General features: G+C 31.0%; 3 protein-coding genes across 3 annotated transcripts; 1 reads left to right on the top strand and 2 right to left on the bottom strand.

The window, feature by feature from the left end:
- Window positions 1-5,380: 5,380 nt before the first annotated feature.
- LOC130935326 (uncharacterized) lies at window positions 5,381-6,098 on the top strand. Its single transcript, XM_057865024.1, has 2 exons — window positions 5,381-5,686; window positions 5,768-6,098. The coding sequence occupies exons 1-2, from the start codon at window positions 5,614-5,616 to the stop codon at window positions 5,983-5,985; spliced, it is 291 nt and encodes a 96-aa protein (XP_057721007.1). The 5' UTR covers window positions 5,381-5,613; the 3' UTR covers window positions 5,986-6,098.
- A 714-nt stretch (window positions 6,099-6,812) lies between these two features.
- On the bottom strand, window positions 6,813-10,827 carry LOC130935325 (transmembrane 9 superfamily member 8-like). Its single transcript, XM_057865023.1, has 7 exons — window positions 10,536-10,827; window positions 9,493-9,657; window positions 9,303-9,412; window positions 9,065-9,170; window positions 8,869-8,981; window positions 8,547-8,697; window positions 6,813-8,263 (listed from the first exon to the last, which is right to left on the bottom strand). Exons 1-7 carry the CDS (start codon window positions 10,641-10,643, stop codon window positions 7,106-7,108), a joined length of 1,911 nt encoding a protein of 636 aa, XP_057721006.1. The 5' UTR covers window positions 10,644-10,827; the 3' UTR covers window positions 6,813-7,105.
- Window positions 10,828-13,322: 2,495 nt separating this feature from the next.
- Window positions 13,323-14,525, bottom strand: LOC130934840 (uncharacterized). The gene has a single exon (XM_057864367.1). It carries the CDS (start codon window positions 14,523-14,525, stop codon window positions 13,323-13,325), a length of 1,203 nt encoding a protein of 400 aa, XP_057720350.1.
- Window positions 14,526-18,218: the final 3,693 nt, after the last annotated feature.

The raw sequence follows: 18,218 nt of genomic DNA, 5'->3' as shown, positions 1-18,218 counted from the left end.
AATTGTGCGGATTTATTAATGGACATGTATTTAAGATAGAATGGAGTCGAGGAGATATGTGAATGATGAATGGTAAACGAAGAAATTGAAATTTGGCGAGGCACTTATGGTAATCCGTTGTGCCGTACGGTCCATATGCTGGGAAATTGAAATTGTAGTCTTCTTTGTAGAAACTATAAATGGCGTTGATTATAATGTGCAAATGAATTTGATATTGGAAGGTCCAACATTGTTTTCCGTTCTTTGTATTTAGATCCTCTAAATTTTAAATTTGTATTTTAGATAATAAAGTATGATTTTCTATCCTTAAATAATTTCTCTCTCATATTTATTTTTTGTCTCACCTATAAAATAAATGGTGAAAGATCACATTTTACTCTCTAACATAAAATCCAAAATTTAAAAAATTCAAATTCCTGTTCTTGTGCTGGTGTTGGTCTAAAATAATCTAAGTTGATAGTCAACATATTGAAAATATTCTTGTTTGGTCCCAATCGGAAAGATTCTCGAGTTCATTGAGAGAGGATCATCGATAAACAAGGTAGATTATTCGAAGGTGCATGTTGAATACAAGGTTCCATATTTCCATATAAAGAGGCCAATATTTGAAACAGTTGAAGACGGTTACTCAATTATTAATGTAGTGGAACGGTTATTTTTTCTTGTATAGTAAGCAATGGAATTAGACTAGATGTAAAAAGTTTGTAAATAGACAAAATTTGAAAGAAATAGAGATTGAAATTTATTCTCAGAAAAACACTCTTTTAATTTTATATATTTAGAAATTTTTTGATCTTGTTTGAAATTTTTTTGTCTATAGAACTCCTTCTACTGACTTTACATTTTTCTTTAATCTTCTTTGCAAATTTACTTTTTTTTGTAAAGTCTTTTCTTTTTTTTATTTTTCTTTTACATTTAAACACTGTATTTAAATTTAAAGTTATTTGTTCATGTCAAAGGTATTTTATTAATTTGCAAGTCATTTGTTTTGTTATATTTGGTCTAGTTTATTTCTTACTCCTTTCTAGTCTTTTAAATTCTTTCCTTTTCATTTCAAAATTTTTGCTGCATAATTTAAAATTATACTCATAAAGAGGAATATATTTTACTTTTAGATTATTAGTTATTAAATATTGAACCAACTCAAATTTGTAACGTTGAGACTTAATGAGACTAACTGTATTTTTAACAGTGGAATGAACAACACCAATTATGTAATTTGCTAGGGTAATTAGATCTGTACGATTTGTACCATCGAATTTTGAGTGTAGAATTTTTGAACAAAATGAAGGGTTTAGATTTGTCTTGTCGTTCTGTGTTTTTGCTCCGATTTCGCAAGTCAGCCTCCAACTTCAAAAGTTTTTTCTCAAGTTTTCTTCTATGTCGTACTTCCCTTCGTAAGTCTCTTTCAGCCTCCTGTTGTCGCTCGTTCTCCTGTTCGAGTTGTTCCAACTGGCCATGATGACCATGAACGAATTCCATTATTTTAGTTGGGTGTGGAGGTTTTTCGTTTTCAGGGGGATGTACATCTGAATGAATTTGCTAAGTTTTCAGATGTTCCTTCTCCGTGTGGCTCACATGTTCCTTCAAGCTGTGGAGGTATCATTAGGGCTTGGTCATCATTATGAGGTTCTAGTTCAGACTCAGATACAGTGTATCTGTATTTAAATTGCTCATCCGCCATAGTAAAGTGTAAACTTCTAAGTTTCCGACAACGGAACCAATATTCTGAGGGTTAGCTGAAACTGGGTTGTTGTTGGGCCTGAACGTGAGGTTCAAGCTCCTTTAAGGACAGTATCCGACCTCTTTGTTGCTGAGGTGTTGCCGTTCGAGTTTCTTGTGAGAAGATGGGAGTGGTACTTAAAGAACCCCGATATGTAAGTTAGCAAGGATTTAAAACAGGATTTGTGTAGATTGGGTTTAAGGTTTAAAGCAGAAAAGATAACTACTTTTAGAGTAGGTCCACTTTTAGTGATGGATAACCGTTTTTCTTTATTAGGGAAGTGGCTGAGATATCTCTTTGAAATGAATGAGAGATATCTTTGAGTATTAGTTATTCATTTAGATAAATAGGACTGATCTATTAGCATCGCATCCAATCTCTATGAGGTCGGATAAGTGCAGATGAAGTCAAATTTTTTGAATGAGCCTTTATTTATTATAGACCTGACTCAATTTTAGGTCAGAATATGAATAAATTTAAATTAAAATAAATTAAGTATTGAAATAATAATTTTTATATTAAATTTTTTAATATATAATTTATAAATACTTATGTAATATTTTTATAAAATTTAAAATAAAATAAAGGGATAAATTAAGGGTCAGAATCGAAACCGTCCTCATCGTAATTTTGGATTTAAAATCATCCTTAACATTTTTTCTGTATTAAAATCGTTCTTTTTAATAAATTTTTTTATTTTATTACTAAATTACTCTTATTAATAAAAAGATTATAAAATTAAAAAAAAAAAAGAAAACACAGGAGGGGATAGGAGAGAAAGGAAAAGGAGAAGGGCGAGGGACAGGGGCAGGGGAGAAGGGAAAAGAGAGAGGGGGAAGGGGGGAGGGGGGACGGCATCGGCGAAAGGGGAAAGGGGAAAGGACGCGGGGTGGAGGATGCGGGGTGGAGGTGGGGGGGAAAGGACACGGGGTGGGGGGAGAAGAGGGGGAAGGGGAAAGAAGACGCGAGGGAGCCATTGCCGCCACCTCGCTGTCTCGCCGGCTCGCCGCCTCATCTGCATCGCTTTCTGCTTCTGCATCTTGCTTCTGCTTTCTTGCTTTCTTACTTTTTTGTTTTTGTTTTCTTTCTTTTTGTTTTTGCTTCTTGGTTTGGTGTTGTTTGATGTTATTGCTGTTGTTTGGTGTTGGTATTGGTGATGGCGGTAGTGGAGGAGGTAATTACGCTGGTAATAGTAAGGATATTTTTGTCTAAAAAAAATTAAAAAAACAATTTTAATACAAAAAAAAACGTTAAAGATGATTTTAAATCCAAAATTACAATGGAAACGATTTCGATTCTGACCCTCAACATTAAGACCAAAACAATACTTATTCCTAAAATAAAACTAAGAGTAAACTACCATTTGTACCCACGAAAGTTGAAAACACTGACATATCTATCCATAGAAAAAAGAAATTACCATTTGTACCCATAAAAAATTGTTTTTACAGGCAAAATTATCCAAACCTTAAAAAACTATCTAAAATCCTTAAATTACCCTTATCTTCACCATCACACCACCTCCTTCACCCAATCATCTTTCTAACCCTAATCCTCTTCACCCAGCCACAACCCCTCTTCCCATTTCTAATCTCAAATCCCACCACCACCCTCTTCACCCAGCCACCACCCCTCTTTCCCTTTCTAACACACTCTCACCATTACTTTTCACTCAGTCCCCACCGCTGCTCCAATAGCTATTTGCCACACCCTCCTCTCTTTCATCCTCACAGTCACAGCAACACTTGCTGCCGCTTCCCCGGAGAAGAAGAGCACCTTCACGGTGCAAGTCCACCGTGAAATGAAGCCAAGCCCTCCATCTTTCCAACCCACAAGCACTGGTACGAATCCTCTCTCGCTTCTATTATCAACCATGCCACTGCAGCTGAAACCACCACCTCCGCCGCCGTTCTTCACACTTATGACACTGTCTTTCATGGCTTCTCAGCAAAGCTCTCACCTTTAGAGGCCCAAAAGCTGAAATCCCTGTCCCACGTCGTCGCAGTGATCCCGGAGCAGGTCCGCCAACTCCACACTACCCGCTCGCCGCAGTTCTTGGGCCTGCCTCCTCAAGGAGACGGATTTCGGTTCAGATCTCGTCATTGGAGTCATTGACACATGTCCTGACAGAGAAAGTTTTAACGACCGCGACCTCGGCACTGTTCCTCTCAACTGAAAGGGCAGCGGCGGTGGTGGTTCTACGACGCAGAAAGAGGTGAAGAGGGTTGGCTATGGCGGCGATAAGGTAGCGTGAAGAGGAGGGTCTCTGACGTGCTAGGCTTTGGTTTGAGGCCGATGGTGATGGTGGCGAGGAGAAGCTGGCGCGGTGCTCCTGGGCTGGCGGAGGTCCGCGACGTTGCTAACGGAGAAAGGTGAACGATGATGAAGAGGGTGAGATGGTGGTTTGTGGTTGATGCTGGGATTGGGTGGCTAAGAACATTGAGAGAGAGAAGAGGGAGAAAGGAGATGATAGTGTAGAGAGAAAGATAATTTAAAAATTTTATTTAATTTTTTAGGGTTTGAATAATTTTGTTTGTAAAAACAAATTTTTATGAGTATAAATAATAATTTTTTTTTTATAAATAAATATATTAACATTTTCAACTTTTATGAGTATAAATGATAGTTTACTCAATTAAACTAAACATGAACATTAGAGATGATTTTATTGTTATGGCCAGCTACGTACTAGCCTGTCCGTCTATGTGTTGGAATGGTAACCAATATTGAATGTCAGCTATTTCAGGATTTCAATAATCTATAATTTCCTTATTATCCTTCTGTTTTTCAATACTTTTGCTATATGGTGTGCCTCTCCTTTGTTACTTCTAACTTTTTATGTTAACATATGATAATAGTAACTCTTCTTGAAGGTCTCATGACAATAAATTAAGAAAAAGTCTATAGTTGAACATTTTTATTAAAATTTGGTCGATATTTAATTAATAAAAATAAATAAATAAATATATACTATTAAATACAATTTTATATTATCAAAAATATTAATAATAACTAATCGATAGTTATAAATCATAAATTTTGTTAGTTGTAACACTTCCCATAAATTAATTTACACTGTTTCAACCCATCATGACTTTAACAATTGTCCATTTTAGCCTAATTTCCACGTGAAGATATCATGCCTATGCTAAATTCAGATCTTTAAACAAATTAATCAAACTTTAGAGGAATCATCCTTAAAATCATGTTACCATAAATATATATATATATATATATATATATATATATATAAGTAAAAAAAATTGTTCACAAAATAATAGAAAATTATTTTTAAATTTATTTAATTTTATATTATTTTAATTATTATTTATTTTATTTTATATTCTTTAATTCCTATTAAAATAATTAGATAATATTAAATATATAAAATTATAAATATTAAATTAAATAACATCAATTTAAATTATTGTATTTGTAATATTATTTATATATGATAAAAATTCAATTACAGTTAACTTCATATAAAATGATAAGTCAATGAGTAATAACTCAAATGACATAATCTTCCCATATTCAATTAAGAGGTTACGAATTCGAGTCTTCTATCTTTGGTATAAAAAAAAAATCATATAAAATGAGAAGTGAGAGCGGTTTAATGGTTTCCATTAAAAGGGAATTGTTTTTCATTCTTTTTCGGGAATCATCTCAACACACGTCCACCCAGTTCATTGCCGCGTAATGAGTACGTGTTGGTAAGGCACCAAACTAAACTTCAAACGTGGCAAACAAGCAAGCAACAACGTTTTCTTTAGGAAAAGTTAGTGAGTGGCAACAATTTCCACATTTCACAAACAAGGTGACAACAAACCATAGAGCTTGAAATCGATTAAGTGAAAACGAAAGAAAGAAAGAAAGAATAGATAGTAGTGATGAGTGGAGAGGAAGATTGGAGGAAAACGGCAGACACACACAAGATGAGCTCAGAACAAGTGAAAGCAGCAGGTTCATATAATATATACTTTCTCATTATATCTTGTTTCATATGTTGTTTTAATGAAGATTTGTGTCTTGTATGTGACTCAGGTGTTGAAGGATCAAAGGGAAAAGGTGGGAATGTTCTTCACCAAAGAAGATCACTACCTTTCAGTTTGAGCACAATGGCAGTGGCAGGATTACTCATAACGGGTGCTGTTAGTTACTTTGTTTTGTATGTCAAGAAGAAGCCAGAGGCCACAGCTACCGATGTCGCTAAGGTCAATGTTGGACTTGCAAAACCTGAGGACACACACCCAAAGAAATAGCTACCTATATATTTTTCTTCTTTTTATTTTTTGTGAATGTATGCTGAACTAGCTATACTAGTCCGTTGCCATTTCTTGAAGACTTTCTTACCTTTTTTTGGGTTTGTACGCAATCACGTTCTTCATAATCACACAGATGATAATAGTCTTTTTTACAAGCAATAAAAAAGTAATGGTCTTTCTTTGTTTAAGGCAAAATAATAAAGTTAAATGAAGAACGCTAGCATGCTTGGTATTCAAAGGTTGGTGCTTTCATTGTTCTCGAAGAGCTGACTTGGATCTGGCAGCTACCAACATTGTAAAAGCCAAGGATGCTTGCTTGCACAGGTAGCAAGCATGTTAGAAAAGAACTTGATTAGTACACTTTAACAAATTTCTTGATGCCACAAGGAAAATAATTTATCCTTTATTGGAGAAGAAATATTTTAGACTTCTCAAATGGTTAAAAGGTTGTTTGCGTGGTGTACGATGCAAGCTAGATCAGACTTTCAAAAATAACTCATCTCTTGGGAACAACTTTAAAACTTACGGCTTCTGCCTTCTAAGTAAACTCTTGTCATATTCTTGGTTAATCAATCATTATGGAGAAAAGATATTAAAACGGCCTTTGTCTGTCTTTTTTCCATTCTCCTGTCTCATGGTTCGATCGAGTAATAAATTGGACCTTTGAAAAAGTAATAATAATGTGGGGGTAAATAAGAAGTACGGTCTAAACAGGCGGCGGACGAAGCTGCACTGGAACGAACAAGTGAACAACCCTGAAGCTAACGATATTTGACATTTATTACACTGCTAATATAACAATAAAACAATAACAAAAATAAAAATCAACTAAAATGGAGCCAATTTGAAATTCTTCTACGACAGTAACATAAAAAAACCCTATAAATCTGTAATCAAACAAGGATCCTCCTACTTCGACAACTCAGCATCAGCAAGTAAAAAAGACATCGAAACAAAAGAATAACCGTGTCCTTCTCACAATGCAAAATTGTATAGAATAGGTTACATCTGATTCTGAATAATGATAGTACCTGAATCTCGAAATCCTTACATAAATCTTCTTCATCCTTTGGGAAGAGTATAGTAGATTTAATCCATGACACTGACCACTGCATAACTAATCAATTTTGACTGAAGAGTAGATGAGCCTTGTGAACCAGAAGCATGCGTAAAATCCGATGGTACCAGTTACCACGAAAAAGGCATAAGATACTATAAGCATGTAGCCAAAGTATAGTACAGCAGATACGAACTTGGTGATTTCAAGCTTGGTGAAGAAGTAGAACGTTGCATAAAGGAAGAGGTAGAGTGCAGATGAGCCAGAGGTGAGGTATGAACGCCACCACCACAAATAATCCTCACTGCACAACTGGAAGTAGCAAAGCACAATTGTTATTTCGGCGCAAGTGACGATGAGGATGGCAAAAACCAAGAAGAGGAAACCAAAGATGTAGTAAAATTGGTTCAGCCAGATTGAGGTGAGGATGAAGAAAAGCTCAATGAAAACAGCTCCAAATGGGAGTATTCCTCCAATCAGAACTGAGAAGACCGGGTTCATGTACCATGCTTGCTCTGGGATCTGCCTTGGGATTTTGTTGGTCTTTACCGGGTTCTCAATTGCAGGCTTCTTGAATCCAACATAGCCACCCACAAAAACAAGTGGAACAGAGATTCCAAACCATAGAAAGATCAAAGCAAACATTGTTCCAAATGGCACAGCTCCAGATGATTTTTCTCCCCAAATGAGAGCATTTAACACAAAGAAAACAGCACAGACAGTTGCAGGGAACAAGGTTGCAGTCCTGAGGGCAATACTCTTCCATTCTGATCCTTTGAACATTTTGTACAAGCGAGAAGAAGCATAACCAGCAAAAATTCCCATGAATACCCAAAGCAACAGCATGGCTGTCATAAGCCCACCACGGTTAGAAGGAGAAAGGAATCCAAGGACGGCAAAGATCATGGTTACTAGTATCATAAAGAAAAACTGAACCCCTGTTCCAACGTAAACACACAGCAAATCTGAGTTGTTTGGTGGCCTAAAAACATCACCATGGACAAGCTTCCAGCCTGTCTCTTCTTGCGCTTCTTCTTGGGTCTCAAGCTCATTGTACTTTGAAATATCACGATAGAGTGTACGCAACATTATCATTGCCACCATTCCAGAGAGAAAGAGAACAATCATCAATGAATTCACAATTGAGAACCAGTGAATCTGGTCATCATTCATTAGCAAATAGGCATCCCATCTTGAAGCCCACTTCACATCACTCTCCTGTAGATAGATAAATGTCATAAGAAATAGATTCCAATCATTCCATAATCATATTTCATCTCAACAACAACATTCATGTGAGGATGAGGTGGAGGAGAAAGAGAATGATTCCATTTGGATGTAATGTAAGAGAAATGAAAGGCCAGTTATGAAAAGACAAAAGAAAGTCCATTAATAGAACAGGAATTTTATTTTACCTAATATCTACCATAAGTCATAAGCCAAATTGGCCATCAAGAAAGTGCCAAGGAGAAAATACAGTACCATTCTACAAAAAACTCACCTCAAATTCAACATCGTATGTGAAGATAATTTCCTTGTTCTCTTCGACCTCTTGAGGAGTGTTGGAGTTGACAACTGTGTGCTTAGCATGAGGATCACAAGTTGTCAAACGTGTATTTTCACTCCAATTCCCATCATACTCATGTTTAACACTACATTTCAACATTCAGGTTCAGAAAATCAGTATGAGAATTGTATACATACAAACAAACAACAACAAAGCCTTATCCCTCTAGGTGGGGTCGGCATGAGTGTTGTATGCATATCACAACAAAATAAATGAAATACATTTAATAGTGCAGAGCAATCACAAAAATACTAACCTGAATGGCTTCACCTCAAAGCCCACAATTCTAGCAGATTCAGTTAGCAAATCTCTATGATACTTGACAATAAATGCCAAATGGTTGTGAATAAAATACTTCTCATCCTTGCTCTGTCCATTTTCAACAAAATAAGCACAAGAAAATATTTGGGATTCAAAACAACAAATATTGTTCTACAAAAAAACGAGCATACCCCACTATACTGCCCTTTGAGTCCAACATGGAAACCAAGCTGATAAACAGTAGAGTCCTGATCCGGACGTTTTATTGGAACCACCAAGGGAAGGTTATCTAGGATCCTGTACATAAAAGGTGTAGTCATTATAAATTACACAATACTGACATTAAAAATAGTAATATTTTTTCAAAAAAAAAAAAAGGAAAAGGAGAAGGGGGGGGGGGGGGGGGGGGGGACTACAGGAATGGCATACATGTTCACCCGGTACTCATCATCAATCTTCTCTTTGAACTCTTTTGCACTCTGGGCATCAAGTTTCAGCTTACACACAATATTGCACATTTGTGGTTCACGCATTTTAAACTGTAAATAAATAAGAGTAAATTAGCTGGATCCATAACATGGTTAACATGTCACAAAATAACATGTTACAAGAATCTTACCACATACTGAGAATTTTCAATGCGATCACCTCGAAGCACTTCCCCAAGATTTTCAGCACTATCTAGAATTTTGCCTGGTTTACAATATGGAAGGGAATAATATGTGTAGGGAAGCTGGGTCTTCGTTGATGTTAATTTGTTTACTTTTACTTGTAATTGATCTCCCTGCACCAGCAAATATCAGAAGTCAATGAAGAGATATATTTAAATCTGAATTCTGAACATTCATTATTAACAGCAATTTGACATTCAGGGATTAAAGGGTGAGAGAAAAATATAAAAGTTAAAGGGAGAAGGCCAAAGCCAAATTAAAGAACCAATCACATGCACCCAACAAAGTATGCACATTGCAAAATCCATGCAAAGCAACATTACAAGAGAAAACATACTGAAGAAAATTAGGCATGGGAACGAAAAGCTTTAAACACACAGATTTTCAAATTACAGCTAAATTTGACTATTTCAAAAGATGCATATGACATAAAAGTGCTAAAAGCGGGTAAAATTCTTAGTGAGCTCACGAGACACTAAACAGTACAAGAAGCATAAAATCAAATCAAATCAAATCTATTCTCGCCGTTAAATGACACAAGACAAGTAACTAAATCTGTTCCCTGAAAAGTTTCAATTTGTAACACCATAGTCAAATTACTCCTAAGAAAGAAGACGACAAAGCATCCACAACAACGTTCCCATATCTTCACATTCATATAATCACATTGCACGCCACCACATCAAACCACCCTAACAACTAGTCAAAATCAACGAATCGAGTTCAAATCCGAATCAACCGACAATGCTAAAACTTTCGCACCATCGACAACATACAACATAATGCGTCAGATGGAATCCCATAAAACGAACAGATCAAAAATGAAATCCACACAACCGACGAAAATGTCACAAAAAAAAAAATGCAAGCAACTACCTAAAACTAAATAGAATATATGAAGCTTATGGCAGATCCAAGATCTGAAAAGGCAGATCGAGGAAAAGCTCGAATGAAGAAAATGTAAACGAAGAGAGGTTTCGTTTGTGGTTACCTTTTGGAAATCCTGAGGTGCGACGCCGGGAAGGTAGAATGAGAAGGCGCCATGGAAGAGGAGGAAGAAGAAGGATGCGGAGAACACAAGGGATCTCCGAAACGACATGTCGTTCGATATCGGAAGAAGAAAGAAGAGAAGAGAGTGGGTTTGTGTGTGATATTATTAATGACGAGTAATGAGAATAGATCTACGACGAAGGGAGGGAGCTCGGTGTGAGTAATATAAAAGATTAGAGGGTGATGAAAGAAGGATGTGTTGTGACTTGTGAAATGAGATGAAGGTGAAATGAATCAGTGTAGAGCGGGACACAGTGAGACAGATACAAAGGTTATATTCGTCTTCCCATCTAATTCTGCCACCTCACTCACTTTTAATATTTTTTATTATTATTGTTTTAAATAAATATATTTTTATTTTTATTTTATTAATTGTTATAAAAAAAATATAACTCAAGAATTATATAAAACATTTTATACTAAATACATAAGGAAAATAAAAAATAAAAAATAAGTCAATTAAAAAAATTATATATAGAAAATGAGATTTTGACAATATTTTTTAATAGCATGCAAATATTTTTTTCTGCCTGATAAATAATATACAAAATATAATATAATTTTAAGATATAGTATATTGATCTTTACTAATATTAAATAAAAATACTTAAAAAATATTAATTTATAAAATTATATATATTAGTTTTTAATATTAAAAGTTACACTATAATAAAAAGTTATTTTATAAATATGAAACTACATTTTAAAGTTGTAAAAGAGAGCATGTGGTAAATTATAATTATAATTACAGACTATTTTTATTAAAATTACAAGTGACACATTTTATTTTTTGTAAAATTTATAATTACATTACTCAGGTCAACGCATGTCGAGATATTAACTATTAAGCATCAATAAGAAAAGAAATACATGGTAATTCAATCAACCCAAAAAAATTATAATATAATTGATTATGTGGTTATAAACAACTATACCACAGGTAGAAGAATTCCCAAACATAAATCATTTTATTTCAAAATAAATTCTAACAATTTTGACATAATCAATTTTAAATCAAATCAATTAAACCAATTACACAATACATTAGTACCCATGTTCAATTTTTTACCAAAATAGAAAATGACCAACTGCTCCTCCACCCAAAAGGCCCAAATAAGCTAAACTAAACCACCGACAAATCTCCAGCTCACGGAGCTGTGTTCTTATTTTTATTCATTGCTAAAGGTGCATTTGGATAGGGTGTAACTAGTTGTAACTTGTAATCCAAATTAGCACATGCAATGCATGGAGATATCAAAGTAAAAATTTTAAATAAATGCCCGTTGTTCATTAAAAAAAAAAAGGATAAAAGTTGTGAATTCATTTATTTCTTCATATTAGTTAATTGTCAAAAAATTTGTCTAAATTATTGACAAATTATTATAATATGATACAAGTAGATTTAGAATTTTTCCTGGTTATTCAACAATATCATTTTACTATATTCTTTGTATATTACAATTTCTTAATATTCAACATAACCCATTTACATTAATGCTGGATTTGTTAGCATTAAAATAGATAGAAAATTAGAAACTTGAAAAACTATCACGTTTTATGGTCAATAAGTTTATTTTTCAAATTTTACATTTAGAGTGTGCTTAGATTGAGTACTTTTAAATTTCAGTATATTTCAAATATTAAAAATTTTAAATATTATAATCAAATTTCCTTTAAATAAAAAATATTTTGTTTGGTTGAAGTAATTATATTAATTGTATTTTTTAATTGCTTTATTTGAAAAAGAAAGTTAGATTGTATTTATTCATAAAATATTTAGTTGACTTTATCATTTATTAGTTTTAAATATTAGTTAATGCATATAAATGCTGAAATGAGATAGAGAAAAGAAAAAATTGAAAAAGGTGAAATTAATTAAAACAAGTTTAATCACCCGTACCATGCACGTGATAAGATTGAAATTATAATTTTAAGTTGTTATGTTAAATTTTATTTTAATTATAATAATTTAATTAATAAAAAAATAACTTGTATGCGTTGTTTTTCTTTTCTTAATATAGTATTAATTGTATTAACTATAAAATAGTTATTTAATCTACTTTTTTCAATAAATCAAACATATATACTCAATATGACCATAAATAATCTAGTAATACTTAAATCTACCAACAAAGTTTTATATGTTGGTTTACTGTGAAGTAAGAAAATATCAAAATAAGCTCAAAATGAAGAACAAATTAACAGAGAATCATAATGCAGAAAGTTTTGTAATAAACAATAAATAATTTAAACCTACTGAATAACAATTCAATGCTATCCTTTGATACCTGTAAAATATATACATAAAACAACACTGTATCAATGTTTGTATATAAAATTATATGATTAACGTAATTATAAAATTGTTTGTCAAGAGAATAAAATTATACAAATTTTAATGATAATTTTAATATTCTCAAACTATTAATGTACAATAAGAATTCATCTATTAGTTGCTAGAATTTCTAAATTTTTTTAAGTGATAGTAATAAATTTTAATAAATAAATAGATTTAGTAAGACATTTTGTTATTACCTTTTTATTATAGGCTCTCAAAAACTTCTCTATATACTACATTCATCGTGCAGTTATCTTCCAAGTGTCCATGATCTTACAACAGCACTCGCAGACCATCTTTACTCGTTACCATTGATAACGCAACATACAATTGACCATGGGTGAAAACTGGCATTGGAAGGTAAATTCCAACTTTCGATAGAGTTTGTCCCTAGGACTTATTTATTGTCATTGCAAATGACATGATAATTGGGAATTGTCTTCTTTGAAACCTGACCGGCAATGTTTCATTATTTGGAATTAGATTTAGTCTTGGGATAAGAACAATACTTCCAACTTTGTTACCAGTTAAAGTCTTGCATTCTATTACATGATTTTCCATTCTTCTAACTTGCATCCTCGTTCCATTGCACAAACCATTAGTTTGGTCTATATTCCGCAGCAACATAACAGGAGCACCAACCTTCAGAACCAAGTTGTGTGGTGGTAGACCTGAACAATTTATTCCATTTAGAATCTCCGGCGAGAAAGCATCTAACTCAAATTCCATATTTCCCTCTTCAGCACACACAGAGTCTGAACTTAAGTAGACTCTTTCTTGTCCAGGTAACCCTGCAGTCATCTTGTTGTTGACATCAGTGACACAATCCAAAGTTGGTGCAAGAATTGCTCTATCCTTAAAATAATTTTCAACGGATAAATTGGATAACATATCTGGATACACGAAATCAATGAGGTCATCCAAAGCTGTCTCAAAGTTCTTAATCAAAATGTCAAATGGTATATGAACGATCGATTCACCATCTGTTGTATCACCAGCCAAACCATCACCAATTTTGAGTAACCATTCTGCAAAATTTCTGAGTTCTTGTATGTTGTTGTTTTCACCTAATGACAATCTCATGTTTTTTGTAAGCTTCAAAATCTTACAGTTATGCCACAAATATGAAGAATTAATAGAAGACTGAATTATATCTTGCCTTGAGCCTCTGGGAATCATAGGTAAAATTTGTCTAAAATCTCCTCTGAGAATAACAACTTTACCTCCAAATGGGAAATGAGCATTATACGAATCTAAGCACCTTAAAATATCTCTGAGGCATTTGTCTAAAGTTTCGTAACAATACTTACTTATCATTGGAGATTCATCCCATGTGATTAATTTGGCCTTGGATATTAACCTTGCAAGAGGACTTCCCTGTTTAATGCTACATAAAGAATCCTCATTTATGGCCAAAGAAATTTTAAACCTTGAATGTGCAGTTCTTCCATTAGGCAACAAAAGTGTAGCAATCCTACTCGAAGCAACATTTAAGATTATACCTCCTTTAGACCTAATTGAGCATGATATAGTTGACCATAAGAATGTTTTTCCACAACCACCTTGACCGTATAAGAAGAAAAGTCCACCCATATTACCGCTAACAGCACCAATTATTTGATCGTATGCAAATTTTTGCTCATTAGTTAGCCTTTCTAAATACCCACTTAGTTTATTCGCAAAAGCATTAACATCAAAATACACACTAATTACAAATGATATGAATTTTTAATGAAAATACTTGATACTAATAGAAAAAAATTATATAAATAGAAATTATTTAATTTCAATTTCAATTTCATATAACAAAACAGTGGTTTTCAAAAATTATGGAATCTTTTTTGACATATGTATTATGCCATACGTATAAATTATACGGGTTATTATATAAATTTATATATATGCATAACAAAACAGTTTAATATTATATATTTTCTAATTAATTATATGTCAATATTTAAAAAAAAAGATAAAAGAAGAGATATATAAATATGTATAATATTATTGCTATATATGAAGCAGTTTTATATTGCTTTAATTATAAAGACTTACTATAATTATATAAAATTTAATTTGAGAAAATAATTTCCCTTGCCATAAATAATATACTAAAACTGTTAGTATATTATCTTCTTTATGGTTAATTGAATTTATCAATGATTTTTCCGTATAAATTGTTATTACCAAGTTTTTAATAATTACTTAATATACAAAATTTGAAATTAGAAATTGTTATTACTAATTCAATTAACTGGTTAATTAAGTAATAATTGTCAAATTATTAAGGTGCAAAATCATTGATTTACTCAATTGATTTCCATATATTATTTATATTTCAAGTAATAATTTGAAATTATATTATTTACCCAGTTAATAATACTATTATTAAAAATTATTTTTTGCATTGATTTTTAAATCAATTATTAAATAATTATTTTTGTTAAGATAATTGTTTATAAATTATTTCAAATTATATTTTGTTAAGATATAATTATTTAGATTATTACTCATGACACGGGTATAATTTCGTTTTATACCAATTAATCAATTATAATTATATGACACGGATGTAATTTCAATTTTATCTACGGATTATTTCCTGTAATAATATACAACATATTATTTACCGTGATAATTTGATTTGATTGATTTCTAATTATTTACGTACATAAATGATTAAAATATATAACATAAATATCGTAATTATTATAATTCTAACATATAATTATAATTAACATATTTTATCATAATTAAATATTGATTTGATATAATTATAATGAAAATTCTTTCCCAAAATAATATAATCTACTATTATTCATCCACTAATTATTTGGCAATAAACCTTAATATGATTTTTTACATCTCCACTATGAGAAATAACTACTTAGATATACCAAATAATATGTAACATATTACTACTTGTATAAGTTAAGGCACAAAGACATGATTTAATTAAGGTGACTAAAACTATCACCAAACAAAATATGACCTCAATCGAATAAAAAATGGTACTCGATTTTGCATTAATTAGCTAGTTGAAGAAATAACATACTCATTCATTATTCATGTTTCATTATATTTTTTAAATAATATATAGAAAACATATATCTTGTGTATAAAAATGTGACTATTAGTAATTTTATTAATAAACTTTTTTTTAAACTATTACTAATTTCAATTCTAATAGAAAATCTGAGGAAATAATTTCGCTTGCCATAAATAATATACTAAACTGTTAGTATATTATCTTCTATATGGTTAATTGAATTTCTCAATGATTTTCTGTGTAAATCGTTATTACCCAGTTTTTAATAACTACTTAATATACAAAATTTGAAATTGGAAATTGTTATTACTAATTCAATTAACTGGTTAATTGAGTAATAATTGTCAAATTATTAAGGTGCAAAATCATTGATTTACTCAATAGATTTTCATATATTATTTATATTTCAAGTAATAATTTAAAATTATATTATTTACCCAATTAATAATACTATTATTAATAATTATTTTTTGCATTGATTTTTAAATTAATTATTAAATAATTATTTTTGTTAAGATAATTATTTATAAATTATTTCAAATTATATTTTATTAAGATATAATTATTTAGATTATTACTCATGGCACGGGTATAATTTCATTTTATACCAATTAATCAATTATAATTATATGACACGGGTGTAATTTCAATTTTATCCACCGATTATCGGCAAATAAAATTTATTCCAATTATAAATAAAATCTGTTTTTATTGGCAAATGAATTGTCTTTAGGTCAACGATTTAATATATGTGTAGGTTCATTTTTTGTCAAATATAATGAAAATACAAATAAAGAAATAAAGGATAAAAATAAACTTAATAATATGTGACACTACTTTATTTTATTAAATTATTTAAAAATAGCACATCCACAAAAAATAATCGTAATATATAAATTGAGGCAATAATTTAAAATTCTATAATTATAATTTAATCAAATACTAATAGTAAAACCAAATTACCTAAACAATATTGAACCTATTCTAGTCCTTAGTCACGTATAGTAGTATGGAATCGTTCTTGTAACGACAACCAACTGAAATAACATCGTAAGTTTCAATATTTAGAATTCGTGCAAAATCAGACCATCCTCTTGTTAGATAAGCTTTATCATCCGCTATCCATGCAATGCGGCAAGGTATAGAATTGTCACACCGAGAAACCAAACTAACTCTTATTCCCCTCAATGGCATTGCATGCATGCAAAAGAAAGCTGGTAATTTCTGAAAAAAATCAAAATATGTTAAAAAATTATTCTAATAATGAACAGCTTAAACTAAGAAAATTTAAATATATTACCAATCGTTGAAATTGCATATTTGAATTTGTCATGAATTTAACAAAACTGAACGCTTACATCCTTCGATAAAGTAGAGACTATTGCCTCTTCTTTGAACGCTTACATCCATGTAGTTGGAACCCGAATCAGTGAAGACAACTCGATGAGGTATTTCATGGATGTGATGCATTGTAAATGATTGTGGTAAAAGACAATCGAACTAGAACATTAGACGATAAGAATAACTTAGAGTAACAACAAATAAAAAATTATCAAAAGAATAATATAATAGAATGAGTATATAAAAAAATATTATAAAAAATTATAAATTATACCTTAAAAGGATCAAATTCAATAAAAAACGAAGAATACATTCTTATTCTATGAAGTAGTAAAAAAAACACTAAATATAAAATTATGAATTGATTTTCAAATTTAGATTCATGTACCACAGGAAAACACTATATATAGACTTTAGTAAAACAAAAATAAATATATAAATTACCTATTATTAAGGTAATTTTTTAATAATGCATTAAATTTTGATTTGATACAATTATAATGAAGATATGCTTCTAAATTAGTATAATTATATATTATTCATTAAATATTAATTACAATATAATTATATTAAAGATATTTTTTATAAAAATTTAGAAAAATTATTTGATATACGTGAATCGGGTAACAAAGATTTTTTATTATTATTATTACTATTATTGATATTATTATTATCATTAAAATTATTAAAAGTATTTTTAATTGATAATTAATAAGTAATTTAATAGTGCATTAAATATTAATTTGATATAATTATAATGAAGATATGTTGCCAAATTAGTATTATTATATATTATTCATTTAGTATTAATTATAATATAATTACAATAAAATAATTTAGAATAAAAAAAAATTATTCGTTTTGGAGGAAAAACAGAAGCATAAGAAATCGACACGTCA

The sequence above is a fragment of the Arachis stenosperma genome, chromosome 6, assembly GCF_014773155.1.
Source record: "Arachis stenosperma cultivar V10309 chromosome 6, arast.V10309.gnm1.PFL2, whole genome shotgun sequence".
Classification (NCBI taxonomy): Eukaryota; Viridiplantae; Streptophyta; class Magnoliopsida; order Fabales; family Fabaceae; genus Arachis; species Arachis stenosperma.
The sequence above is the reverse complement of the archived record's forward strand: the minus strand, read 5'-3'. Positions and strand labels throughout refer to the sequence as shown.